The 27,962-nt window shown below is 40.3% G+C and overlaps 1 protein-coding gene across 10 annotated transcripts in view; it reads right to left on the bottom strand.

The window, feature by feature from the left end:
• Nucleotides 1-27,962, bottom strand: part of LOC110262090 (KRAB domain-containing protein 5) — a 98,765-nt gene that overhangs the window by 46,783 nt on the left and 24,020 nt on the right. For 4 of the 10 annotated variants that reach the window (XR_014812474.1, XR_014812477.1, XR_014812469.1 and 1 more), the window contains one exon: nt 23,287-27,962. This exon is cut by the window's right edge and continues 1,374 nt beyond it. The exons of 2 other annotated variants lie outside the window; for them this stretch is intronic. Coding sequence is in view for 4 of the 8 variants with exons in the window: in XM_084972085.1 (XP_084828211.1) it covers nt 27,512-27,597 (86 nt within the window). In the remaining 4 variants the exon portion in view is untranslated. Of the gene's footprint in view, nt 1-2,521; nt 5,145-23,286 lie in introns of those variants that run through there. 4 more of the 10 variants (XM_084972085.1, XM_084972082.1, XM_084972086.1 and 1 more) reach the window with 3 other exon arrangements.

Below are 27,962 nucleotides of genomic sequence, written 5' to 3' on the forward strand. Positions count from 1 at the left end.
GATGTTACCTGTGGGGTTGTCATATTTTGCCTTTCTTATGTTGAGGTTCCTTCAGGGCCCACTTTCTGAATATTGTTATATCAAAAATGGATGTTGACTTTTGTCAGAATCTTTCTCTGCATTGATTGAGATGATCATATGGTATTTATTATTCACATTGATAATGTGGTATATTACACTGATTGACTTGTGGGTAGTGAAGAGTACCTGCATCCCGGGGATAAAGCCTACTTGATCATGCTGTAGGCTCCTTTTGCTATATTTGATTGGGGTTGCTAGTATTTTGTTGATGATTTTTGTGTCTATGTTTATCAGTAAATTTATTTTTGTGTAAATTATCTTCTGCGGTATCTTTGGGGTTGGGGTCAAGGGGATTGTGGCCCCAGAGAATGACTTCAGGAGTGTTCATTCCTCTGAAATGTTGTGGAATAGTTTCAGAAGGATAGGTGTTAACTCTTCTCTAAGTGTTCGAGAGAGTTGGCCCGTGAAGCCCACAGTGGTGGGCTTTTGTTTCTTGGACGTTTTTAATCAAAGTTTCAATACTTGTGATTGGTCCATTCACATTTTCTGTTTATTCTTTGGTCAGTCTTGGAAGGTAGTACCTTTCTAAGAATTTTCCCATTTCTTGTAGGTTGTTAGTTGACATTGGAATAGTTTTGCTTGTACTAGTCTCTTACGATCCTTATGACCCTGGTGTTTCCATGGTGTCCAGTGTAACATCACCTTTTTCATTTCTCATTTTATGGATTTGATCCCTCTCCCATTTTTCAGAGTCTGGCTAAGGTTTTGTCAGTTGCTTTCAACTTTTCAAAGAAACAAGTTATATTTTCATTGATCTTTTCTATCATTTTTATCTATATTTTATTTCTGCTCTGATCTTCATGCTTTCTTTCCTTGTAATAACTTTGGGTTTTGTTGGTTTTTCTTTTTCTAGCTGCTCTTGGTCTAAGGTGAGGTTGTTTATTTGAGATTTTCTTGTTTCCTGAGGTCATAAATAGTGTATTGCTACACACTGCAGGTTGCATTGTGATATGCTTGCAGGTTGATCTGGCCCAGATTGTAATGCAGTCCCTGCTTTGCCCTGGGACCCTGTGCACATGCAACCTTGTATGCATACTCTAAGATTGGATTCTCTGTTTTCCCCAAGCCTGTGGAGCTCCTGCCATCAAGCCATGCTGGCCTTCAATGCCCCATGCTCTGGGCTTTGCTCTTCCCATTGTCAGATGGCCAGACTAGGAAAAGTAACTGGGTTCAGAACTCACACTCCATCATGAGAGCTTCTTCAATATAGACATTTTCTAGGTTATGGGATTTGCTTCTATCACAAATGTGCCCCTGCTACCATCTCATTGTGTGGCCTTCTTTTTCTTGGGTGTAAAACATCCTTTTTGGATAGGTTCCAGTTTATTTGTTGGAGTCTTCAGAGGTTGGTTGTGATTTTTGTGGTTTTGTGAGAAGTGGTGTGTTTCAGTCCCTCTATACCACCATAATGCCCATCCCCTGAAAATGTGTTTCTTCCCATTCTTCTAAGTGGCATTCTCAAGATCACTCACTTTATTGGGACAAAATTTAATCAGGTAAAAATCAAATGTCCCCCAAAAAACTGACTATTCCCAAGTCATGAGGTTGTTTAGGCATGTATATGAAGGAACACACTTGATACTGAGGGGTGTTTATTGATACTGTTTAATTAGGAGACAAATATTCCAATTGAGTGATGCCATAGAATGAGGTAAGAGGTAGAAAATGTACCAAATGAAGAACTGCATCAATCTGCCTGTGGAGAGTGTATTCCTTGTTCTCTGGTTACACCACTGACACTCTAAATTTAGGAGAAAATTGCATTTTTCATTTTCTAATTCTAATTACCAATTTTCAAGTGTATCCTCATTGTCTTCCTTACTACCTGTGAATCCCAGGTATTGTCCTTTTTCCCTTTGTTATGCACACAGGGTCCTCACCCAGTCAACCAAGTAGACCACCCCGGTAATTTCTCATGTGCACTTTCCATTTTTTTCTGAAGCACTGAGAAATTTCAGCAACAAATTTTCAGTCACTTATAAGATGGAACTACAATATCGTGATTAGTTAATATGGTAAGAGTGGAGAAGCTTCAATCGACCAAAGGTTTAACTCAGCATTAGGAGTCATGTGAAGACTGATGAAATAGGACAGTGTTGTTTTAGAGAGTCCCAAGATTCTTTGAAAGTAAATATGGGGAGTTCTTCCTGAATGTAGGAAGGAAAGGGCAAGGAGGCTCATTTTAACCACTTCAGGGTCTTAGGCACCTAGTGGTGCTGAATTCTAATGTAGAAATGACAGAGATGGAGACATGGAAAGTGTAGTGGTTTTCTTAGAATCTGGGAAATCAGACACTGACCTCATGATTTAGAGAAATTTCTAGTCAGGCCTGAGGACTAGATGTGGTTACTAGACAGAGGTTATTCCATTTTCCCAGGCTTAGATCAGTGGCAGTTTGATGGAGAGGGAGTGTGAGTGAAATAAACTTTGTGAAGACATCTTTCTTTATTTTTATTTTTATTTTTATTATTCCTCAAATGAATCTATCACATCTATAGGTGTATAACGATCATCACAGTCCGATTTCACAGGATTTCCATCCCACAACCCAAGCACATCCCCCCACCCCCCAACTATCTCCTCTGGACACCACAGTTTTTCAAAGTCCATGAGTCAGCATCTGTTCTGCAAAGAAGTTCAGTCTGTCCTTTTTTCAGATTCCACATGTCAACGAAAGCATTTGATGTTGGTGTCTCATTGTATGGCTGACTTTGCTTAGCATGATAATTTCTAGATCCATCCACGTTGCTAAAAATGCTGGTATTTTGTTCCTTTTAATGGCTGAGTAATATTCCATTGTGTATATGTACCACATCTTCTCAATCCACTCCTCTGTCGATGGACATTTAGGTTGTTTCCATGTCTTGGCTATTGAAAATAGTGCTTCTGCTTATCTGTGAAGGTTTTGATTTCTCCTTCAAATCGGAATGAGAGCCTTGCTGGGTAAAGTAATCTTGGTTGGAGGATTTTTCCTTTCATCACGTTAAGTATATCATACCACTCCCTTCTGGCCTGCAGAGTTTCTGCTGAGAATCTGCCAATAACCTTGTTGGAGTTCCCTTGTATGTTATTTGTTTCTTTTTCCTAGCTGTTTTCAAGATTTTCTCCTTGTCTTTGATTTTGGTCAGTTTGATTAACATGTGGCTCAGTGTATTTCTCCTTGGGTTTATTTTATATGGTACTCATTGTGCTTCCTGGATTTGACTGAGTGGTTCCTTTCCCATGTGAGGGAAGATTTCATCTGTTATCTCTTGGAATATTTTTTCTGTCCCCTTCTCTCTCTGTTCTCCTTCTGGCACCCCTATAATACGGATGTTGGTGCATTTAATGTTGTCTCAGAGTTCTCAGAGACTCTCTTCATTTGTTTTCATTTGTTTTTCTCTTTTCTGTTCCACATCCATGATTTCCACTCATCTGTGCCCCACCTTACTTATTCGTTCTTCTGCTGTTAGCTGCTTCTAGTGAATTTTTTATTTCAGTTATTGTATTTTGCATCTCTTCTCAGTTAAGTTTTATATCTTGTATCTCTTTGGTCAGTCTTTCCTGTAAGTTATCCATCTTTGCCTCCAGTTTATTTCCAATGTCTTGCATCATCTTCAGCATCAACAGTCTAAATTCTTTTTCCTGGAGGCTGAGCATCTCCTGATCAATTAGCTGACATTCTGGGGTTTTTCCTTTGTCCCTCATCTGAGTTATGGTTCTCTGTCTTTTCATTTTTATAGGTTTCTGGTGTGGTGACCTTTTTACAGATAGTAGAGTTATAGCCTCTCTTACTTCTAGTGTCTGCCCTCCTTGTGGCTGAAGTTGGTATGGGAGGGGCTGATGCCTGCCCACTGGTAGGAGGAGCTGATTTGAATCCCTCTGGTGGGTGGGGCTTTGTCTCAGGATGGGAATAGAGGCAGCTGTGTATCTGAGGGGTCTTTAGAAGCCTGTTTACTGAGGGGTGGTGCTGTGATCCTGCCCACAATGTTGTTTGGCCTGGGGGTTCTCAGTGCTGATGGGTGGGGCCACGTTTTCCCAAAATGGCCACCTCCAGAGAAAGGCACACTGCTGAGTATTCCCAAGAGCTTTGCTTCCAACGTCCTTCCCTCACAACCAGCCATGTTCACCCCTGTTTTCCCAGGATGTCCTCCAAGAACTGCAGTCAGGTTTGACTCAGATTCCTATGGAGACTTAGCTTTGCCCTGGGACCCAGTGCATGTGAAAATCTATGCGTGCCTTTTAAGAATGGGGTCCTCATTTCCCTGAGTCCTGTGGAGCTCCTGCACAGAAGCCCCACTGACCTTGAGTGCCAGATGCTCCTGGGGCTGTTTCTCCCAGTGCCAGATCCCCACACATGAGAGTTTGATGAGGAGCTCAGAACTCTCACTCTGTAGGTGAGTCTCTGTGAAACCAGTTGATTTCCAGTCTGTGGGGCTTTCCACCCAGGTAGTATGGGGTTGTTTATATCACAAAATTGCCCCTCCTGCCTCTTGATGTGGCCTCCTCTTTGTCTTTCTCGAGTAGAGTATCTTTTTTAATGTTTCCAGTCCATTCGGTTGAAGATTGCTCAGCTTTTAGTTGTGAATTTTGTTGTTTTTAAGAAAGAAGTTGAGCTCCAGGCCTTCTATTCCACCATCTTAATCTCATCAGCCCACCATCACTGTGTCTTGAGTAAAATTAAATGTTGACATTCTTACTCTGTGTCAGTCACTCTTCTAAACTTCCTTCCTCATTCCATCAACTTTTGACGGGGCCTCTTGACTCCTTAGCTTATATGAGAATGTTAATTCCCACACACATTTTTCCTTTCCATGTACCAGCACTGTCAGCATATTTTTTAATTTTACCTCATTAAGTCATTCACATACGCCTTCTGCCTCACTGCCAGATGAACATTTTTACAATTGATGGTTACCAAACATTAAATCCATATCACTGTAGCAAACTTCACAAACATGTGAGGACCTTGGTGCTGACCAAACCTGATGCTCCGGTCTTTGCACATGGGAGATCACAGTCTCGACATCTTTAAAGCATCACATGGAGGAGAAGATTTGGGAGAAAAGGAAGCCTTCTGGGCACTGTAAAGATAAGTCAGCAAGGCATGTGCTCTAGTTTCACAGAAAACTACTGCCAGTTATATAACCGCAACATGAATTACATTTCCTTTAAATGAATTACCTTCCAGGGAAGCTGACCCACCAGTGGCAGGGTCCTTTCTCACTTTCTCTGAACAGTGTGATAGACTTGTCATGAGTTCTGTGTTCTGGACCAGGGGATCCCCTAGATGGATGAAAAGTTCACCAGTCAGACGCAGTGAACTTTTCATTTGCAAACAATTTGTCTAGATGGTCCCCAATTTTTCACAGCCCATTTCGTTTTTTGACACATCTTGACTGGCTTAGGAGGAAATGTCTTTCGATTGTGGTACTTTCTCTGATGAAATTTGGTTGAAGATTGTGCTCCCATTTAGCACTGATATAAAAGATATGTGATAATGTGTCTTTTGGTAGTTAATGTTTTATGTTCACTTATACCACGAAGTAGCTGATGCATATTTATAGAAAAGAATGTCTATTTGGTGTTATGTACACAGGGAATAGATTGATGCTCACAGTTGATAAAATGACTGAGAAAACATAAGGTACCTTCTCTTTTTTCATTTCTCTGCAACTGTCTTGATACGCAGATTTTGGTTCTCTCATAATGCCCACATTGTTGCCACACCACCAAGCATCAAACCATGTTGCATGCAGCAAAAAGGAGGATGTGAGAATCTGATAGGACATTTTTTTTTAATTTTTCAAATAAAATATAACTGATATACTATGTTCCTTCAATTCCTATTCTACAGCCAAGTGACCCAGTCCTACACACACACACACACGCACACACACACACACACACATTCTTTTTTTGTAATACCATCTTCCATCATGTTCTAACTCAAGGGACTGTACACAGTTTCCTGTGCTGTACAGTAGGATCCTCTTACCCAACTGTTTGAAATGTAATAGTTGGCATCTATCAACTCCAAACTCTCCATCCATCCCCTTCTCTCCCTCCTCTCTTCTGGCAACAACAAGTCTGCTCAACATGCCCATGATCTGTTTCTGTTTTGTAGATGGGATCATGTGTGCCATATTTTAGATTGCACATATAAGTGATATCATGTGCTATTGGTCTTTCTTTCTGACTTCACTATGTATGAATCTCTATTTCCATCCATGTTTCTTCAAATGGTATTATATTGTCCTTTTTACTGCTGAGTATTACTGCTGAGTAGTATTCCATTGTGTGTGTGTGTGTATGCACCACATCTTCTTAATGCATTCATATGTCAATGGACCTTGGAGTTGTTTCCATGTCTTGGCTTTTGTGAATAGTGCTGTGATGATCATAGGGGTGCATGTATCTTTTTAAGGGAATATTTTCCCTGGATGGATATATGCCCAGGAGTGGGATTGCTGGATCATATGGTAGTTGTATACTTTGTTTTCTAAGGAACCTCCATACTGTTTTCCATACTGGTTGTACAAGTTTACATTCCCACCAACAGTGTAGGAGGGGACCCCTTTCTTCACATCTTCCCCAGTGTTTGTTTTTTGTTGATGTGTTAATGATGGCCATTCTAATGACTGTGAGGTATCAAAACATTGTAGTTTTGATTTGCATTTCTCTAATAATTAGTGATGTTGAGCATGTTTTCTGTGCCTGCTGGGCATCTGTATGTCCCGTTTGGAGAAATGTCTATATAGATTGTTACCCATTTTTTGATTGGGTTGTTTTTTTGTTCTTGAGTTTTAAGAGTTTTTTGTACATTTTGGACATAAATCCCCTTGCTGTTTGGATTTTTTGAAAAGATTTTCTCCTGTTCTGTGGGTTGCCTCTTCATTTTTTTAAAGTAGTTTTCTTTGGGGTGCAAAAGCCTTTGAGTTTATTTAGTTTCTCATTGGTTTATTATTGCTTTGGTTGTCATTATTCTTGGAGGTGAATCAAACAAGGTGTTGTGATTTATGTCAAAGAGAATTATGCCTATGTTTTCGTATAGGAGTTTTATAGAATCTGGCCTTAAATGTATGTCTTTAATACCTTTTGAGTTTATTTTTGTATATGGTGATATAGAATGCTGTAATTGCTCCCTAATGTTCAACTGCAGAACATGCACCTCTGGCAGTCTCTCCCCTGACTTGTCTGCAGGCAGGAATGCTGTCTATAGGTCAGAATGTGTACCAATGGGTCTCCTATAGCTCCCTTGGCATGGAAGGAGTGCCACTGGCATGGGCCCTGCAGGGTCACTGGTAGGAGCCTTGGAGCTTGTGCTTTTTCCAGCCAGGTAGCATAAAGCTCCCACAGGAAAGGTGTTCCAGTGGCCCCTTTGGGACTCCCCGGGCATGGAATGGAATGGGTGCCACTAGTGCAGGCCCCCGCAGGACCACTGAGCAGAACCATGGAGCTTGTGCTTTTCCCAGTCAGCCAGTTTGCAGCTGCTGCTGGGATTATGCACTGATGGCTCCATGGGGCTCTTTTGGCATGGAATTTGCTCCACTAGAATGGGAACCACTGGCAGAAGCTGCAGAGCTTTTATCATTCCATCTGCCCCCTACTATTACTCTTCCTGCTCTGAGTTCTCTGTAACTCTAAGGATGCTGCTGCTCCCCATGTGTTGCTAGGCAGCCACTCCTTCTCTCCAGCACCCCCCAAACAATGGCACCTAGTCTCTAATCCTGACTGGGTCACCTCAGCTTACACCCTCCAATGTGGTCCCCTATGCTCTAATTCCTTCAGGTTCTTTCTGCACAGCCAAGCCTCATCTCTCTTTGTGTCTAACCTCTAAGGCCAGAGTTTTAATTCCCGACTCTTGCACTGGAATCCGGTTGCCACTGTACCACTGGTGGTTTGTGGATTGTTTCCATTTTAACTGCTTCGCACCAATTGCTTTGTTCTCCTACAGTACTCTAAAGTTCCTCCTCGGTCCAGGCCAACCTGCTTGCTAGTGCTGGAGCTTCCCAGGGTGCTAGAGCTTATCCTTTTTCCAACTCACTCCTAGGGGTGACTGTCCTGTCTCCCTCCTCTCCCCTCTCTCTTTTTCTTCTTTCTTTTGTCCTTTATGGTTTCATGAAGGTTTTCTTACCCTATCCTAATCCTGAGATCTTTTGTCAAGTGTTTGGCAACTGTTCTGTGTGAAGAGTTCCACATGTAGATATATTCTCAATGTATTTCTGGGAATCAGTGAGCCACATGTCCTACTCATGCACCATCCTCCTCCAGACCCTCCCTTTTTTTTTTTTTTTTTAGAAGCTTGACTATATTTTGCCACTCCCTTCTGGCCTGTAGCTTTTCTGTAGAGAAATAAGCTGAAAGCCTTATGGGGGTTCCCTTGTAATTAATGCTTTGCTTTTCTCTTGCTGCCTTTAGAAGTCTTTGTTTATCTTTCACTTTTGCTGTTTTAAAAAAGAATTTGTCTTGGTGTAGGTCAGTTTGGGTTTATCTTGTTGGGGACCCTCTGTGCCCCATGTACTGGCATATCTCTTTCCTTCTTTAGATTTGGGAAGATTTTAGGCTTCAAGTACATTTTCAACACCCTTTTGACTCTCCTCAATTTCTGGGAACTTTGCCATGCAGAGATCAACATGTTTTGTATTATCCCATATATCGCTTATGTTGTTTTCTTTTCTTCTTCTTTCTTCTTTTTCTAATTTGGCTGTCTGTCTGCTATCATGCTTGGGTGATTTCCATTTTTGAGTTCCAGGTCACATTGTTCATTCTGCTATTCATTGCCTTTCACTCTGCTTTTATCATGGCAAAGGAGTTTTCTAATTTTTCTTGGCTCCTCCTTACAGTTTCTAGGTCCTTTTTACAATAATCCACATTTCTGTTGATAGCCTGTCTTAATTGCTTTGGTACGTTCATTACCTCCTTTTGAAGTCAGTGTCTATTAGACAGTTTCATTGTTTGCTCCTTCAGGGGAGGTCTCCTGTTCTTCTAATTGGGATCGCTGCTTCTCCTTCTTCATTTCATTTCTATTCCTCTTACTCCAGATATGTGGAGATTTTCTTGTCCTTAAGGAAGGCTGATTTCTTCTTTCAGTGTTCAGTAGACTTTACGGGAAGAATTGTTCTACACACAGATTTTTTATTATATATTTTTGGAAGAAGGTAATATCCACCTCCCACTCCTCTGCCATCTTGTACTGATTTCCCTTCCTTTCCTTTTTTGGTCTCATCTCCTTCAGTTTGATATCTAGCTTTCACTTTATATTTGGATTCCTTTTAATCTTTTTTTGGTATATAACTATGATAGGATTTTGCTTTGTGGTTATCATGAAGTTGCAATATGGTAGTCTATATACAAATATGATTGTTTTTAAATTATAAATACCAGCTTTGATATATATTTGTGGATGCTTCTCTACTTTTATTGTTTCCTTTTTTGCCACAGAGAGCATTTCCTAATTGTCTCCTTCATAAATTTCCTGGTTCTACCTGTGGCCATTTCCACATAGAGGATTTCTTTTAGCATTTCTACTTAGAGTTCTTTTAGTCCCAAAGCTAGATTTGTTTGTTGAATTTTTTTAAAATTTGGTTTCTCTGTAAAGAATTTGATTTCCCCATCAAATCTGGATGAGGCCTCTTGGGGTAGCATATGCATGGTGGTTGGATTACCCCTTTCATCATTTTAAATATATCATGCCACTCCCTTCTGATATGCAAAATGTCTGCTGAGAAATCATGATACCCTTATAGTGATTCCCTTCTATATTGCCTTGCTTCTGCTGTCTGTGTTTTAGTGGGTGAGGCTGGTCTGGAGGCTTGTGCAGGCTTCTGGGTTTTAGAGGCTCTTGCCTGACCACTGGTGGAGGAAGCAGGTCTTGGCTCTATGTTGTGCAGGGCTGTTTCAAGGGACATGTCTAGAGATGTCTCTGGCCTCACAAAGTTTTAGATAGCCTGACTGCTGATGGATAGGTTTGTATTCTCACATTGTCAGTTGTCTGGCATGAGGCTTCTCAGCATTGTAGTTTACAGGCTGTTGGGTGGGGCCAGGTCTTGTTGCCAAGGACCCAACTTGTCTGCCTCTGGCCAAAGTTCACATAGGTCCCTGTTATATCTGCTACCAGTCTTTATGACCCCAAAGAGAGCCCTGCTACCCCCTGTCTGCCCAAGAATCCTGATAAGACCAGCATATAGGACTGTCCAAGTCTCCCACTGTGTCACTGGTTTTGCCCTTTTTCTAGTGCATGTGAGATCTTCTGTGCATCTTCCCAGATTGTAGTCTCTGATCCTTCCAGTTTCTGGAGCAACAGCCTTTTAAGTCCCACTGGCCTACAAAGCCAAATGCTCTGGAGGCTCTACCTCCTAATGCTGGAACACTAGGCTGGAGAGCATGGCATGTGGCTAAGAGCTCTCACTCCTTTTGGATAACTTCTGCAATATAATTAATCTACAGTTTGTGGTTTTCACACCTGGGTGGTATGGCAGTTGAGTATATTGCAAAGGAGACCCCCCTCTTTTGTCTCAAGGGTTCCTCTGTGTGTCATTCAATGTAGAATATATTTTCTCTTTTCAATAGACTCCAGTCTTTTGTATAGAGGATTGTTCAAGATTGGCAGTTAAGAATTTTCTGTTTGTATGGTTTTTTAGGGCCACACACACAGCACAGGAAGGTTCTCAGGGTAGGGGTCCAATCAGAGCTGTAGCCAACACTCTATGCCACAGCCACAGCAACATCAGATCTGGGCCACATCTGCAACCTATACCATAGTTTACCACAATTCTGGCCCTTTACCAACTGTGGGAAGCCAGGGATCAAACTAAAGTACTCATGGATGCTAGTCAGGTTTGTTAAGCTGTGAACCAAGATGGGAATTTGCTTTTTCTCAATTTTGTAAAAATTTTTATTTCTTTATTTATTTATTGAATGCATTTATGACAGTTGTGATTTTTGTGTGCTTGTATGAAGAGGTGAGCTCAAGGTGAAGTTACTATGCTGTCTATTCTTCATTCCAATACATTTAGTAAATGAGATTTAAATGTTAGCTTTCCACAAAAATTCAATTCACTGTATCAAAATGTGAATGTTTTTCAACCTTTCTAAGACATTACATTGATTCAGAAAATATTGTATCTGGGTTTGCTTAAATTTGCTCCTACCTCTCATTGATTCACACAGGTAAACATCACTTTATCCATGAATCTGTTTTTTAAAAATCTTATCATCATTCTCACCAACTCTTCTTGACTCTCCACATCTTTAGCACTCCCATAGAACCACAGATGCAAAACCCTTCCTTGGGCCTTTTTCTTCAGAGGGTTGAGTGCTCCCACATTGTAAATGGGAGATTGCAATGTGTTAGGAGAAAATCCCACAAGGGCCTTTCATTTCTTTCCTATCTTGTATCAGCTTCTGCTTGCACCTCTGTTCAGTGACTTTTGTACAACACACTGATGAAGATGCCAGCTGTCTCTGGTTGGGGCAAAAAGCAGATTAATTACCTGATGAATAAAATACAGAGAGTGTCTTGCTCTGCTCAGATGTTAGACAGCATCGCTTTCATCCTAATTGAAGAGTTTGGGATGAGCGAAGCTTAAGATTCCTGATCTTTAATCCCTATATACTGATTACACAGCAGCCAACTGGACTACTTTGCATCACTCCATGGGACAAGTGCACCAAAGTTACAGATAAAAACATCAGTACTATTGCTGTCCGTTTGTGTCATGAAAATATTTTTTTGGCACATACTAAGGCATCTAAAATATTTTTTCCTAACATTGTCAAAACTGCAAGGCTAAAACACTGGAATTTCAAATATGGTAAAATCTAAGACCCTTCTAATTTACTTCCATTTTTTGGTGATGACAGGATGCCATGAGAGATTTGACTTTCTGGAATCGAATAAGTAAGGCTCCTTCAGAGGCCTAATTGGAGAATATGAAAATATCCCCTGGAAAAATTTAAAATTCTCCAATTCAACTAATTAGTAAGATGGTAGTAAGGGCTCTCCATTATCCTACATCCTAATACAGATGATGCGAGAGGTGGGGATACAACCAGCAGCCTAAATAGCCTTTATTTTTGTATCTTGTACTACTAGTAGGAAGAGGAAGGATTAAAGATTTGCCAAGCTTGCTATAGCCAATCAGCTGCCCAAAACTACAGACAAATGTGCTTGCTTGTATTTTCTGTGCAGTTACTCTCAGTACCAGTTACTCATGATACCTCCCTCAGCTCTAGCAACATTGGGCAGAAACCAATAAAAACTGTGTAATCCTCTCACTAGATGCTGAAAAAGCCTTTGACAAGATCCAACACCCATTTCTGATAAAAACCCTTCAGCAAGTGTGCATAAAGGGAACCTACCTCAACATAATAAAGGCCACAGATGACAAACCCACAGCCAACATCATTCTCAATGGTGAAAAGCTGAAGGAGTTCCTGGTGAGATCAGGAACAAGACAAGGATATCTACTATCTCCACTACACTTCAACATAGTTTTCGAAGTCCTAGCCACAGCAGTCAGAGAAGTAAAAGAAATAAAAGGAATCCAAATTGGAAAGGAAGAAGGGAAACTAGCACCATTTGCAAATGACGTAATCCTATACCTAGAGTATCATAAAGACTCTACCAGCAAAATGTTAGAGCCCATCCACGAATTGGTCAAAGTCACAGGATATAAAATTAATACACAGAAATCAACTGCATTTCTATATCCTAACAATGAAACATCAGAAAGAGAAATTAGGGAAGCAATCCCATTTACCATCACATTGAAAAGAATAAAACACCTAGGAATAAACCTACCTAAAGAGACAAAAGACCTGTACTCTGAAAAGTATAAGATGCTGATTACAGAAATCAAAGATGACACAAACAAATGGAAAGACAAACCATGCTCTTGGATTGGAAGTGTCAATAGTATCAAAATGACTATACTGCCCAAAGTGATGTACAGAGTCAATGCAGTCTCTATAAAATTACCAAGGACAGTTTTCACAGAACTCAAACAAAATATTTTAAAGTTTGTTGGAAGCACAAAAGACGCAGAATAACCAAAGACATCCTGAAAAATAAAAATGGAGCTGAAGGAATCAGGCCCCTAGTCTTCAAAATATCCTACAGAGCTACAGTCATCAAAACTCTATAGTACTGGCATAAAGACAGATACATAGATCCCTGGAACAGGATAGAAAGCCTTGAATTAAATCCACACACCTTCAATCAACTAATCTATGACAAAGGAGGCAAGAATATACACTGGCGAAAAGACAGACCTTTAAGTAAGTGGTGCTGGGAAAACTGGACGGCCATATGTAAAAGAATGAAATTAGATCACTACACAAAAAAAGTATGTGTGGCAACACAAAAACATCCCCCCTCCCACAAAAACAAAAACAAAAACAAAAACAAAGCCATACTGAGAATGTAAAATGGAGATGGTGGAATCATGCTTCATGATCTCAAGTTATACTTCAAAGCTACAGCAATCCAAATAGTATGGCATGGGCCAAAAATGGTAGTATAGATCAGGGGAATAGGATAGAATATGCAGAATTAAACTCACATACTTTTGGACAATGTACTTTTAACCAAGGAGGCAAGAACACACAGTGGAGGAAATCGCAGAAATATCTTTTTTTTGGATCTACCTCCTAGAGTAATGGCACGTTTACATAATGGAGTATTACTCAGCCAGAAGAAGAACAAAATAATGTCATTTGCAGCAACCCAAAAGACCAATACCATATGATATCACTTCTACCTACAATCTAATCTATGGCATATATGAAGCAATCTATAGAAAAGAACAAACTCATGGACATGGAAAACTGATTTGTGATTCCCCAAGGATTGGGGGAGGCATTGGGATGGACTGGGAGTTCAGGGTTTTTTGATGCAACTATTGGATTTGGAGTGTGAATAAGCAATGAGGTCCTGCTGTATAGGACTTCACTGGTCACTAGAACATTTTGGAGGATCATGTGAGAACAAGAATGTTTATACATGTATAACTGTGTCACTTTGCTGTACAGCAGAAATAGACAGAATACTGTAAATCAACTATAATTAATATTTTAAAATAAAAATGCTAATTAAGAAAAAATTACTGATAGAAACACTGGTCAGTGTAACAAGGCACTGGAAACTAGAAAGATGAATGAGTCAAAAACAGACAAACTGGGAAAGTTCTCATCATGCCACAGTGGTTAACGAATCCAACTAGGAACCATGAGGTTGCAGATTCTCTCCCTGCCCTTGCTCAGCAGGTTAAGGATCCAGCATTGCTGTGAACTCTGGTGTGGGTTGCAGATGCGGCTTGGATCCTGCATTGCTGTGGCTCTGGTGTAGGCTCCTAGCCTGGGAACCTCCATATCCCATGAGAGCAGCCCAAGAAATAGCAAAAAGACCAGAAAAAAAAAAACAAAACTGCTGGGATAAAAAGCAATCTAGAAGCAATGAATAGCAGGCTAAATGACACAGAACCAATAAGGGATCTGAAAGAGAATAATGGAAATCACCAGTCAAGACATCTGGCAGATAAACCAGGGGGAAAAAGGATGAAGCCAATATACTCGATCTATGGAAATATAGAAAAAGTGCCAACCAATATATAATAGTGGCTCCGGAAAATATCTGCTGATGACTCAAGCAACAAGGTGTTCATATCCAAAATATACAAACAACTCATAAAAGTCAATGCTGAAAAAACAAACAACCCAATGGAAAAATGGGCCGAAGACCCAAACCAACATTTTTTCAAAGAAGATGTACAGATGGCCAACAGCACACAAAAAGATATTCAGCATCACTATCAGAGAAATGTACATCAAAGCCACCATGAACGTATCACTTCCCACCTGTCAGAATGGCTCTCTTCAAAATGTCCACAAACAATAAATAGAGGAAAAGGGGTAGAAAAAGAGAACACTCATACACTGTTGGTAGGCATATAAATTAGTGCAGCCTGGGAATCTCCATATGCCATGGGAGCAGCCCTACAAAAGGCAAAAAGACAAAACAAAACAAAACCCAAAAACATGCTCTTACCCAGACCATAAATACATTTTCATCTAATGTTAACAGGACGAAAAGTCTTAACTTAAATTTTTGATCATGAGTCCACTAATATTGCTATCTATATTTTATTAACTGTTTTCACAAAATTGCTATTTCTTGCACTGCTGCATTTGTAGCTGAGCCTCTGATACAATGATGATATGCAGTTCTATGTGAGCTCAGTGATCTCTAGATATGGGAAAATGCAGCAAGAAGAAATATGTTCCTGGACCAAAATAGACAGGGAAGATAGGTGGTCCAGAGGCTTTTGACTACTGTTAATAAGGCCTAATCCAGTAATAGTACACTGAGTTGCCTGTCAGCAAAATCTTTACCAGATCTAGGAATATTCATTCCCAGTGCTGTGGGACAACAAAATGGTCATGATATGCCTCCCCAAAGTATGGTCAAATATATGGCCATGGGCAAGCACTGTGAACTGAAGACTGACACTTGCCATCAGCCTCTCCATGGAGTAAAACATGAGCCATTGCAGCTGCCAACTCACAGCACCCCCTAGCAGAGCTCAGCGTGGAACCCAGGAGTGAGACACTCTGTGCTCTGGGAACACTGACAGAACAGGCCTTCAGATAGTTAGATTTTAGATAAGGATTTTTATTGGCCCCAATTCTTGCATCTTCTCATATCTAGAAAAACTGAAACCCTCATCTTCATTGGCCATTAGAGAGAAAAGGCAAAATGGAGCAGCTGTGGGTCAGATACCCAAGGTAATGCAAGGACATATTATGGGAGTAATTTTACATAAGTCTATACTGCTAAAAACTTAAGGTTTATGTGCCCTGTCAGACTTGATGCCATGAGCTGTTCTCAGAGCGACATCAGCTGGCAGCTGCAACCTTACCTTTTCAAGGGCTCCTCTTATAATAACAGAAGGGAGACAACATGTATAAGGACCAAGAGCCCCCGTTATTTAAAACTACACTCCTCCTTCAACAGTACGAGTAGGAACCTAAATTCCAAACCTCTGTTCAATCTCATTTTCCTTTTCTTCCCATCCTCCATAGTAGGAACCTACCATGTCCAGCCAGCAGTACTCCCCCCTGGCCTCAACCACCAGGAAGTAGCTGCAGAAGAAAAGACCATTGCCCCTACCCCATATTTTAAAAAGGGCTGGAATAATAGGTTCCCAGGATGATGGAGACAGACCCCACCCCCTGAATGTGACTGTTCACCTTGGAGACCTGCTGCAGACATGGTCTGCAGAATCATGGATTGGTCCATAGAAACCGAGTGAACAGCCTCCAATCAAAATTAACAATGACCATCCTTATGCAACAAAAAGGGGGGAGACCACGGAACAGCAGAACTCTGCAGAAGGCAACTATCTATGGACTCAGAGTTCTAAAGTACAGAGTCTCCTTCAAAGACAAGATGAAGGCTTTTGCATTAACCATGTTATTCTATAAACAGCTGCACTATGCCCTAAGGATATCCCCTTTGAAGTTACCAAGGTGATAATCTCATTATTGCCCCTGCCTGTTCCTACCCACCAAGCTTGCAACCTTCCTTGATCCCATTAGTGGTAATCCCATCACCATCCTTCAAAAAAATCAGGTGGGCTAAATCCTAGGGCCTTTGTTCTGTGGAACAGAGTGCCTCCTGGTCTCCAGTTTCTAAAGGTAAGTAGTACTATGTGTTCTGTTATTCAGTGCCATCCCTCTTCCAGGATTCCCCATTTACCTGCAGTGCTGGACATAGCAGTAAATCATGTGTCTTTCTGGGGGAAGAGCAGTCTATACAGAGGGAATAGCCAGTGCAGAGGCTCTAAGATAGGGCCATGACTCATATGCCCAGGGAACAACAGGGAGACCAGGGTGCAGGAAGAGGGAGTGAGAGCAAGAATAGCAGATGTGGTTAGAGAGATGACTGGGGTCGGATCCTATTCAAAGCTAGTAACTCTGGCCTTAGTTGAGAGCAATTAGGAGCTGTGGCAGAGTTTTGACAGAATAGCGATATGATCTACATTTTCAAAAGATCACTCTGGCTTGTATTGAGAATCAGCTGGAAGGAATAAGAGGAAAAGCCAGGAGATCAATGAGGAGTCTGCTGCAGTCAACTGGGCAAGAAATGATGGTGGCTCAAATCAAGAGGGTAGCTCATAGTCATGGTAAGAGGGATGGGGTTAGGATGTAGAACCACTGATTGGTCTGTGGTGCATGAGAGAAGAAGAGTTACAGAAGACCCCACTGTTTTCAGTCTTAGTAAGTAATGAAACAGAGTATGTAGGGGAATCCATTGTGGGGGATGAGTAAAATCAGAAGTTCAAGTTTAATTGTGTCAAACTCCAGATATCAGTTATGCACCATGTAGAGACCTTAGGGAGGCAGTTGGACATGCATTTAGGAATGATGTTTAGGCTGGAGATATATGCATATAAAGTTGTCAGTACATAAAGTTTTTTTTTTTTAGATTTATTTTATTTTTTTAACCACATCTGTATTTGTATAATGATCATAAAAATATAATTTCACAGGAATACCATCCCACAGCACAAACACATACCCCCACCCCCCAACCTGTCTTCTCTGGAGACCATAAGTTTTTTCAGTATCTGTGAGTCAGCATCTGTTCTGCAAAGAAGTTCAATCTGTGCTTTTTTCAAGTTCCACATGTCAGTGAAAGCATTTGATATTGGTGTCTCATTGTATGGCTGACTTCACTCAGCATGATAGTTTCTAAGTTCATCCCTGTTGCTAAAAATGCTGGTATTTTGTCCTTCTTAATGGCCGAATAATATTCCATTGTGGATATGTACCACATCTTCTTGATCCACTCCACTGTCGATGGACGTTTAGGTTGTTTCCATGATTTGGCTATTTTATATAGTGCTGCAATGAACACTGGAGTACATGTGTCTTTGCAAGTCATGTTTCTCTCTGGATAGATGCCCTGTTGGGCCCAGAATTCTATGATTCTGTTCTCTGCCTACATTTGGGGTCTACACTGCGTATATGTCTCTAACCAGAATGAATACTACTGGTATTTCTGAGCTGAGTTAGTATCACTTCAGACAAAGGTAAAAAAATATTTTAGGAACCTTGTGCTGTCTTATCACAGGTATAGTTTTTATTAGACACTTTGAAATATTAAAAGTGGAACAGTACTGTTCTGCATGGATCAAGTGTGTATTTTGTGCCTGCCCTGTCCTGAGTGCTTTCTATATACTTCATAGTACTGGCCTGAAATAGGTAGTCTTATCCTCATCGACACATAAGGAACCTGAGGTAAAAGAGGTTCATTAAGCAACATATCTAAAGTTATACAGCCTATATGTGATACAGCTACTTCACTGTACAGCAGAAATTGATGGAACACTGTAAATCAACTCTGGTAAAAATTTTTTTTAAAAAAGTGATACAGCCAGTATTTGAACTTGTGAAGTCTGATTCTGGAGTTTAAGATCTTAATGACTAGCTTGGAGTATTGGGGAGAAACAGGCTTTCTTTGTACTTATTGAGAGCTGTTAGTATAATTTAAGCATTGACTTTTTAACATGGAGTAGATTGACAGTGGGGGTGTAATGGCTAATGGCATGGTGGTTTGCACAGGTCTGTGATACCTTTTTCTAAATAAGTTTTCTTTTGTGTTTTGAGATTTTTGGGGATTTTGTTTTTGTTTATTTGTTTGTTTGTTTTGTTTTTTGGTTGTTTCAGGGCCACACACACTGCAAAATATGGAGGTACCCAGGCTAGGGGTCAAATCAGAACTGTAAATCCCAGCCTAAACCAAAGACACAGCAATGTGGAATCCAAGCACACAGTCACCTCCAGAAATGTCCCAAGAAAGTGTGCTGCACAATGTAGAGCCAAGAACTGCTTCATCCACCAGTGGGCAGGCAATAGCCCCTTAAACAAGGAAACCTTCACAAGCCTCCAGACCAGCCTCACCCATAAATACACAGACATCAGAAGTGAGATAATATACTGCAGTCTACAGAACTGGGTCCATAAGCACAGGCAGAACCTATCATGGGACTGGATGGTCCCTTACCATTTGGTGATGAGAGGGGAGTGTACTACTGGCACACAGACAACATCCCATACAGAGGACTACTTTTCCAAGGTCAGAGACATAAAAAGTCTACTGCATACATAAAATACAAATAGAAGTTTAAACAAAAGAAGATGGCAAAGGAATATACTCCAGGTGAAGGAACAAGATAAAACCTCAGAGGAACTAAGTGAAGTGGACATATGCAATCTACACAAGAGTCAGAGTAAAGATTCTAAAGGTGATCCAGGAACTCAGGAAAAGAGCATATGGACAGAGCATGAAGGTACAAGAAGCTTTTCGCAAAAAGTTAGAAAACCTAATGAAACAAAAAAACAGCTGAAGAATATAATAACTGAAATGAAAAATATAGTACAAGGAATCAATAGCAGAATAAATTAAACAGAAGAGTACATCAGTGATCTGGAAGACTGAGTGGTAGAGATCAGTGCCATGAAACACAATAAAGAAAAAAGAATGAAAGGAAACGAATGAAAAAAGAATGAAAGCCCCAGAGATATCTAGGGCAATGTCAAACATAAGAGCATCTGCATTATAGGGGTGTCTGAAGGAGATGATGGAAAGGGCCTGAGAGCTTATTTAAAGAGATAGTAGCTCAACTTGCCTAACATGGGATAGGAAATGGTCACTGAAATCCAGAAAGTGCAGAGTCCCATACAGGATTAACCAAAGGAGGAACATGCTGAGACACATAGGAATCAAATAGAAGAAAAATTAAAGATAGATAAAATGTTAAAAATAACTAAGGAAAAGCAATAAATAAATACGAAGGAATTCCCATGAGGCTATCCTCTGATTTTTCAGAAGACATTTTGCACAAGAGAAGGGAGTGCGAGAAGATATTTAAATTGATGAAAGGGGAAAAAAGCTTAAAATTGAAATACAGTACCCAGCTAGGCACTGATCCATATTTCATGGAGAAATTAAATATTTTACAGATAAACAAAACAAGAAATCTACACACCAAACTACTTTTAGTTTATTATTTTTATTTATTTACTTATATTTTACCTTTTTGCATTTTCTAGGGCAGCTCCCATTGCATATAGAGGTTCCAGGGCTAGGGGTCAATTCGGAGCTGTAGCCACCAGCCTACACCAGAGCCACAGCAACACAGGATCTGAGCCATGTCTGCAAACTAAAACACAGCTCATGGCAATGCCATGTCCTTAACCCATGCAAAGCCAGGGATCAAACCTGCAACCTCATGGTTCCTAGTCAGATTCATTAATGACTGCACCACCATGGGAACTCAACAAACCAAGCTAGTTTTAAAGCAAATGGTAAAAGAACTCCTCTAAGTGGAAAAGGACACAGGCAGAAACAGGAAAATTATGAAATAGAAAATTATGAAATTTTCTCAGTGGTAAAGGCAAACTTACAAACATCCACAAATATGATATCAAAAACAGTAATCACGAGAGAAGAGTATAAATGTGGGACATTTGAAATTTAAGTGATTAGCTTGTATAAACATTCATATATGTATATAGACTGCTATATTGCAACCTCATGGTAATCACAGAGCAAAAATCCATCATAGATAGAAAGCAAAAAAAGATAAAGGATTCCAAACATTAAATAAAAGGTAGTCATCAAATCAAGAGATGAGACCAAAAGAGGAAAGGAAGGGAGATCAGCAGAAGATGGCAGAGGTATAGAAGGTGGATACCACCTTCTCCAAAAATATATATTAAAAAAAATCTACGTGTAGAACAATTCTCACAGTACATTTCTTGAACACTGAGAGAAGAAATCAGCCTTCCTAAAGGACAAGAAAATCTCCACATATCTGGTGTAAGAGAAAATAAGTCAAATGAAGAGGCAGAAGCAGCAATCCCAATTAAACGAATAGAACATCCCTGAAGGAGCAAACAATGAGACCACCTAATACACATTCAGTTCAAAAAGGAGGTAAAGAAAATACTGAAGCAATTAAGAAAGGCCAGCAACAGAAAGGAGAATTACTGTAAAAAAGGAATTAGAAAGTATAAGGAGGAGCCAAGAAAAATTAGAAAACTCCATTGCCATGATAAAAGCAGAGTTAAAGGCAATGAAAAGCAGAATGAATAACGTGAAGGAACAAATAAGTAACTTGGAAGACAGAATAATGGAAATTACTCAACCATGGCAGCAGACAGAGAGCCAAATGAACAGGGGAGGCGGAGGAAGAGGAGGAAGAAAAGAAAACAATACAGGTGATCTTGGGGATTATATATAATGAATGTGTCAAACCATGCAAAGCAAGGATGGCAGAAGTTGAGGAGAGTCAAAAGGGTGTTGAAAATGTACTTGAAGCCTAAAATCTTCCCAAACATAAGAAAGGAAACAGATATCCAGGCACATGAGGCACAGAGTGTCCCTAAGAAGACGAACCCAAACAGACCTGCATCAAGACATATTCTTTTTTAAAACAGCAAAAGTGAAAGATAAACAAAGGCTTCTAAAGGCAGAACGAGAAAAGCAAAGCATTAATTACAAGGGAACCCCCATAAGGCTTTCAGCTTATTTCTCTACAGAAAAGCTGCAGGCCAGAAGGGAGTGGCAAAATATAGTCAAAGTTCAAAAAAGGAAAAAAAAAAAAAAGAGTCTGGAGGAGGATGGTGGATGAGTAGGACATGTGGCTCACCTATTCCCAGAAATACATTGAGAATATATCTGAAAGGGGAACACTTTTTTTTGGTCCTTTTGCCTTTTATAGGGCTGCTCCCATAGCATATGGTGGTTCACAGGCTGGGGGTCTAATCTGAGCTGTAGTCACCAGCCTATGCCAGACCCACAGGAACGTGGGATCCGAGCCACGTCTGAAATCTATACCACAGCTCACAGCAACATCGGACGATCCTTAACCCACTGAGTAAGGCCCAGGACCAAACTCACAACCTCATGGTTCCTAGTCAGATTTGTTACCCACTGCACCACAATGGGAACTCCTACATATGGAACTCTTCACACAGAAAATTTGCCAAACACGTGACAAAGATCTCAGGATTAGGATAGGGCAAGAAACCCTTCATGAAACCATAAAGGACAAAAGAAAGAAGAAAAAGAGAGAGGGGAGAGAAGGGAGACAGGACAGCCACCCCTAGGAGGGAGTTGGAAAGAGGAAAAGACCCTGCACCCTGGGAAGCTCCAACACCAGCAAGGAGGTCTGCCTGGACAGAGGAGGAACTTTAGAGTACTGGAGGAGAACAGAGCAATTGGTGTGAAGCAGCTGAAATGGAAACAATCCACAAACCATCAGTGCTACAGTGGCAACTGTACAGCGGTGCAAGTGTCAGGAACTAAAATTCTGGCCTTAGAGGTTAGACACAAAGAGAGGTGAGGGTTGGCCATGCAGAAACAGCCTGAAGGAACTTAAGTATAGGGGGACCACTTTGGAGGGTGCAAGCTGAGGCAACCCCATCAGGATTAGACTAGGTGCCATCATTTGGGGTACTGGAGAGAAGGAGTGGCTGCCTAGCAACAGATGGTGAGCAGCCTCATCCTTAGGGCTACAGAGAACTCAAGAGCAGGAAGAGTACCAACCTGGTGGTGGAGGGGGATGACACAAGCTATGCTGCTCCTGCCAGTGGCTCCTACTCTGATGGTGCAAATTCCATGCCAAAAGAACCCCTAGAGGGCCATCAGTGCACGATCCTTGCAGGAGCTGCAAAGTGCCTGACTGGGAAATGCACGAGCTCCATGGTTCTGCTCAGTGGTCCTGTGGGGGGCCTGCACTAGGGGCACCCATTCCATTCCATGCCAGGGGAGTCCCAAAGGGGCCACCAGAACACATTTTCCTGTGGGATCTGTAGGCTCCCTGGCTGGAGAAAAGCTCAAGCTCCAAGGCTCCTGCCAGTGACCCTGCAGGGCCCATGCCAGTGGCACTCCTTCCATGCCAAGGAGGCTATGGGAGGCCCATTGGTACACTTTCTGATCTATAGAGACCCTCCCTGCCTGCAGCCAGGTCAGGAGAGAGACCACCAGAAGTACATGTTCTCCAGCTCAACAGTCAGGGAGCAATTAGAGTATTCTCTAACACCATATAAAAAATGTCAAAATATTAAACATATACATTTAAGGCCAGAAACTATAAAACTCCTAGAGGAAAACAGAGGCAGAGTTCTCATTGACATAAATCACAACATCTTGGATTTTGTTGGTGTTTTCTTAACAATATTTGTTCTTTTTTTAATACTCAAATGAATTTATCACATCTGTAGTTATATAATGATCATAACAATCGAATCTTACAAGATTTTCATCCCATAACCCCTGCACATCCCCTCACCCCTAAAATGTCTCCTCTGGAGACCATAAGTTTTTCAATGTCTATGAGTCAGCATCTGTTCTGCAAAGAAGTTCCATCTGTGCTTTTTTCAATTTCCACATGTCAGTGAAAGCATTTGATGTTGGTGTCTCATTGTATGGCTGACATCACTTAGCATGATAATTTCTAGATCCATCCATGTTGCTACAAATGCCGGTATTTCATTCATTTTAATGGCTGAATAATATTCCATTGTGTATATGTACCACATCTTCTCAATCCACTCCTCTGTCGATGGACATTTAGGTTGCTTCCATGTCTTGGCTATTGCAAATAGTGCTGCAATGAACATCAGAGTACATGTGTCCCTGTGAGTCGTGGCTTTATCTGGATAGATGCCCAGGAGTGGGATTGCTGGATCAAATGGTAGTTCTATTTTTCATTTTCTGAGGAATCTCCATACTGCTTTCCACGGTGGTCGCAGCAATTTACAATCCCACCAACTGTGTACTAGAGTTCCATTTGTTGCACACCCTCTCCAGCACTTACTGTTTGTAGACTTTTTGATGATGGCCATTCTGGCTGGTGTAAGCAGGTACCACATAGTGGTTTTGATTTGCATTTCTCTTGTAATGAGTGATGTTGAACATGTTTTCATATGTTTTTTGGCCATCTGCATGTCTTCTTTGGAGAATTGTCTGTTTAGATCTTCTGCCCATTTTTTGATGGGGTTGTTTGTTTTTTGGTATGGAGCTGAAGAAGGTGTTTATAAATTTTGGAGATAAATCCCTTGTCAGCTGAATCACTTGCAAAGATTTTCTCCCATTCTGTGGGTTGTCTTTTCATTTTGTTTAGGGTTTCCTTTGCTGTGCATATACTTTGAAGTTTGATTAGGTCCAATTTATATTTGTTTTTATTGTCAATACTCTGAGAGGTGGATCTGAGAAGATGTTGCTGCTGTTTATCTCAGAGAGTGTTTGGCCTATGTTTTCCTCTTAGAGTTTTATAGTGTCTGGTCTTATATCTAGGTCTTTAACCCATTCGGAGTTTATTTTTGTGTATGGTGTTAGGGAGTGTTCTATTTCATTCTTTTCCATGTTGCTGTCTAGTTTTTCCAGAGCCACTTATTGAACAAGCTGTTCTTTCTCCAATGGATATTCTTGCCTCCTTTGTCATAGTTTAGTTGGCTGTAGGTGCATGGGTTGAATTCTGAGCTTTCTATCTTGCTCCACTGATGTATATTTCTGTCTTTGTGCCAGTACCATACGGTTTTGATGTCTGTTGCTTTGTAGTATAGTTTGATGTCTGGGCAACTGATACTTCCAGCTCCATTTTTCTTTTTCAGGATGTCTTTGGCTATTCTGGGTCTTTTGTGCTTCCAAACAAACTTTAAGATATTTTGTTTGAGTTCTGTGAAAAATGTCCTTGGTAATTTGATAGGTATTGCACTGAATCTGACACAACAGCTTGTTTGATTCACCTCTTAGAATAATGACAATAAAAACAAAAATAAACCAATGAGAAACTAATTAAACTCAAAAGCTTTTGCACACCACAGGACACCACTAAAAAAAGGAAAAGACAACCCACAGAGCAGGAGAAAACCTTTGCAAAAGAGTCACCTGACAAATGTTTTATCTCCAAAATATACAAGCAACTCATAAAACTCCACAACAACAAACAACCCAATTAAAAATTGGACAAAGACCTATATGACATTTCTCCAAATAGGACATACACATCACCAGCAGGCACAGGAGAAAATGCTCAGCATCACTAATTATTAGAGAAATGCAAATCAAAACTACAATGTTATGATACTTTATAGTAGTTAGAATGGCCATTAACATGTCAACAAAAAACAAATGCTGTAGAGGATGTGAAGAAAAGGGAGTCCTCCTACACTGTTGGTGGGAATGTAAATTGGTACAACCAGTATGGAAAATGTATGGAGGTTCCTTAGAAAACTAAGTTTAGAACTACCCAATGTCCCAAAACTCCCACTCCTGGACATATATCCAGAGAAAACATTCGTTTAAAAAGATACACACAACTATATATTCATCACAACACTAGTCACAAAAGCCAAGACATGGAAAAAACCCAAATGTCCACTGACATATGAATGGATTAAGAAGATGTGGTACACACACATACACACACACACACAATGGAATACTACTGAGCAATAAATACACAATGTAATACCATTTGAAGCATCGTGGATGGAACTAGAGATTCGTACTAAGTGAAGTAAATCAGAAAGAGAAAGACAAATACAACATGATATAACTTCTATTTGCAATCTAAAATATCACACACATGATCCTATCTACAAAACAGAAAAAGATCATGGGCATGGAGAGCAGACTTGTGTTTGCCAGGGGAAGGAGGGACAGAAGAGGTTGAATGGGGAGTTTGGAGTTGGTAGATGCCAACTATTACATTTCAAACAGTTGGGTAAGAGGATCCTACTGTACAGCACAGGAAACTGTGTACAGTCACTTGGGTTAGAACATGATGGAAGACAGTATTACAAAAAAAGAATGTGTGTGTGTGTGTGTGTGTGTGTGTGTGTAGGACTGGGTCACTTGGCTGTAAGCAGAAATTGAAAGAACATTGCATATCAACTACAATTGCAAAATTAAAACAATGATAACTCCCATATTCTATCAGATTCACACACCCTCCTTTTTGCTGCATGCAACATGATTTGATGCTTGGCAGTGTGGCAACCATATGGGCATTATGAGAGAACAGAAATCTGCCCATCAAGAAAGTTCCAGAGAAGTAAAAAAAGAGAAAGTACCTTATGTTTTCTCAGTCCTTTTATCAACTGTGAACATCAACCTATTCCCTGTGTACATAATACCAAATAGACACTCTTTTCTATAAATATGCATCAGCTACTTCGTGGTATAAGTGAACATAAAACATTAACTATAGAAAAGGACACATTATCATATATCTTTACATCAATGCTAAATGGCAGCACAATCTTCAACCAAATCTCATCAGAGCAATGAGCACCACTGAAGGCACTTTCCTCCTAATCCAGTCAAGATGTGTCAAAAGACAAAAAGGGCTGTGAAAAATTGGGGACCATCTAGACAAGAAACTTTGCAAATGAAAAGTTTACTGCCTCTGACTGGTGAACTTCTTCTCCATCTAGGGGATCCCCTGGTCCAGAACCCAGGACTCATGACAAACCATCCCAGTCACTGTTAAGAGAAAGTGAGAAAGGACCCTGCCACTGGTGGGTCAGCTTCCTTGGAAGGTTGTTCATTTAAAGGAGATATAATTAATGTTGCAGTTACATAACTGGCAGTAGTTTTCTGTGAAACTTAGAGCACACGCTTTGCTGACCAGTCTATACACTGCCCAGAAGGCAGCTTCTTCTCCCAAATTGACTCCACCATGTGACATTTTAAAGATGTCTTCACAATGTTGGTTTCAGGCACATTCTCCCTCCATCACACTGCCACTGATCTAAGCCTTAGAAATGCAATAATCTAAAGAAACTTAGGGTTAACAATGAGAAAGGTGCAAGAGAGGGATGGATGTGGGCTTTGCCACTGATATAGGAATGGATGGTTTGTAGGGACCTGCTGTATAGCACAGGGAACTCTTCTCAATAATCTGTGATAACCTGAGAAATAATCTGAAAAAGAGTGGACATATGTATATGTATAAATGAGTCCCTGTAGTACAAGAATTATCACATTGTATGTCTACTTCTATAAAACATCAAGTTTTAAAAAAAGAAAAGGAAGAAACAATAAGTGAAGCAAAGTTTTCCTACTCTTCCTCTCAAATACAAGGCAGAATTCATTGAAAATCTACGTAATACACTCACAAAGAGATTACTCTCATCTTCAAAGTAATTTCTGTATATCATTACATTTAATGAAAACCATTCTGCAAATGCCTGCGCATATCCTAAATGAAATGGTTCATGAATTTTAACAAATAAAAAAGTCAATCATTTCCATGATGAATAGGCAAGCAAAAAAGACAGGATCTGCATGGGAAGCATCTCCCACCAGGTCTCAAGAGATGTGAAAATAATCTATTCAATTTAATGTAGACAAAATTGTGATCCAATATGTCTACATTCTTTTTAAAGTGTGTACACACACCCTCTTCCTTTGTAGTCTTCTTACTTCTATCTCCATATATCTCCATATGGCATTCCCTGTATACAAAACCATGAAAATAAGATGGGTCAAATAGAAATATTGTCTCAGAATTTCAAAGTCTGGATGTTCATTGTTCTTGTGACTTTGCCAAATTAACATCTTTAAAATGAACACCCACAAATGCATGGGGAGCACAGGTTCAACAACAGAAATAAAAGTAGATGAGTTTAGGACTCAAATTTCCTAAAATATTCAATAGCTGGTCCATGTCTGAAGCCCAAAGCAAGATGCAGGGTGAGGTAGTGGCAGTAATTTGGTGCATGCATTTATCAGGGACAATGATTGAAATGTGGGGGGCTTCCTGGTACAAGTGCATATTGTTGAATGAAAACCCAAATGAGTAGGATTTTCATACTCTGAG

Source organism: Sus scrofa, chromosome 8 (genome assembly GCF_054392235.1).
Source record: "Sus scrofa isolate SSC_HxYL_T2T_F1_AM1 chromosome 8, Sscrofa_HxYL_maternal_Yorkshire_Landrace_v2.0, whole genome shotgun sequence".
In the NCBI taxonomy this organism is placed as follows: Eukaryota; Metazoa; Chordata; class Mammalia; order Artiodactyla; family Suidae; genus Sus; species Sus scrofa.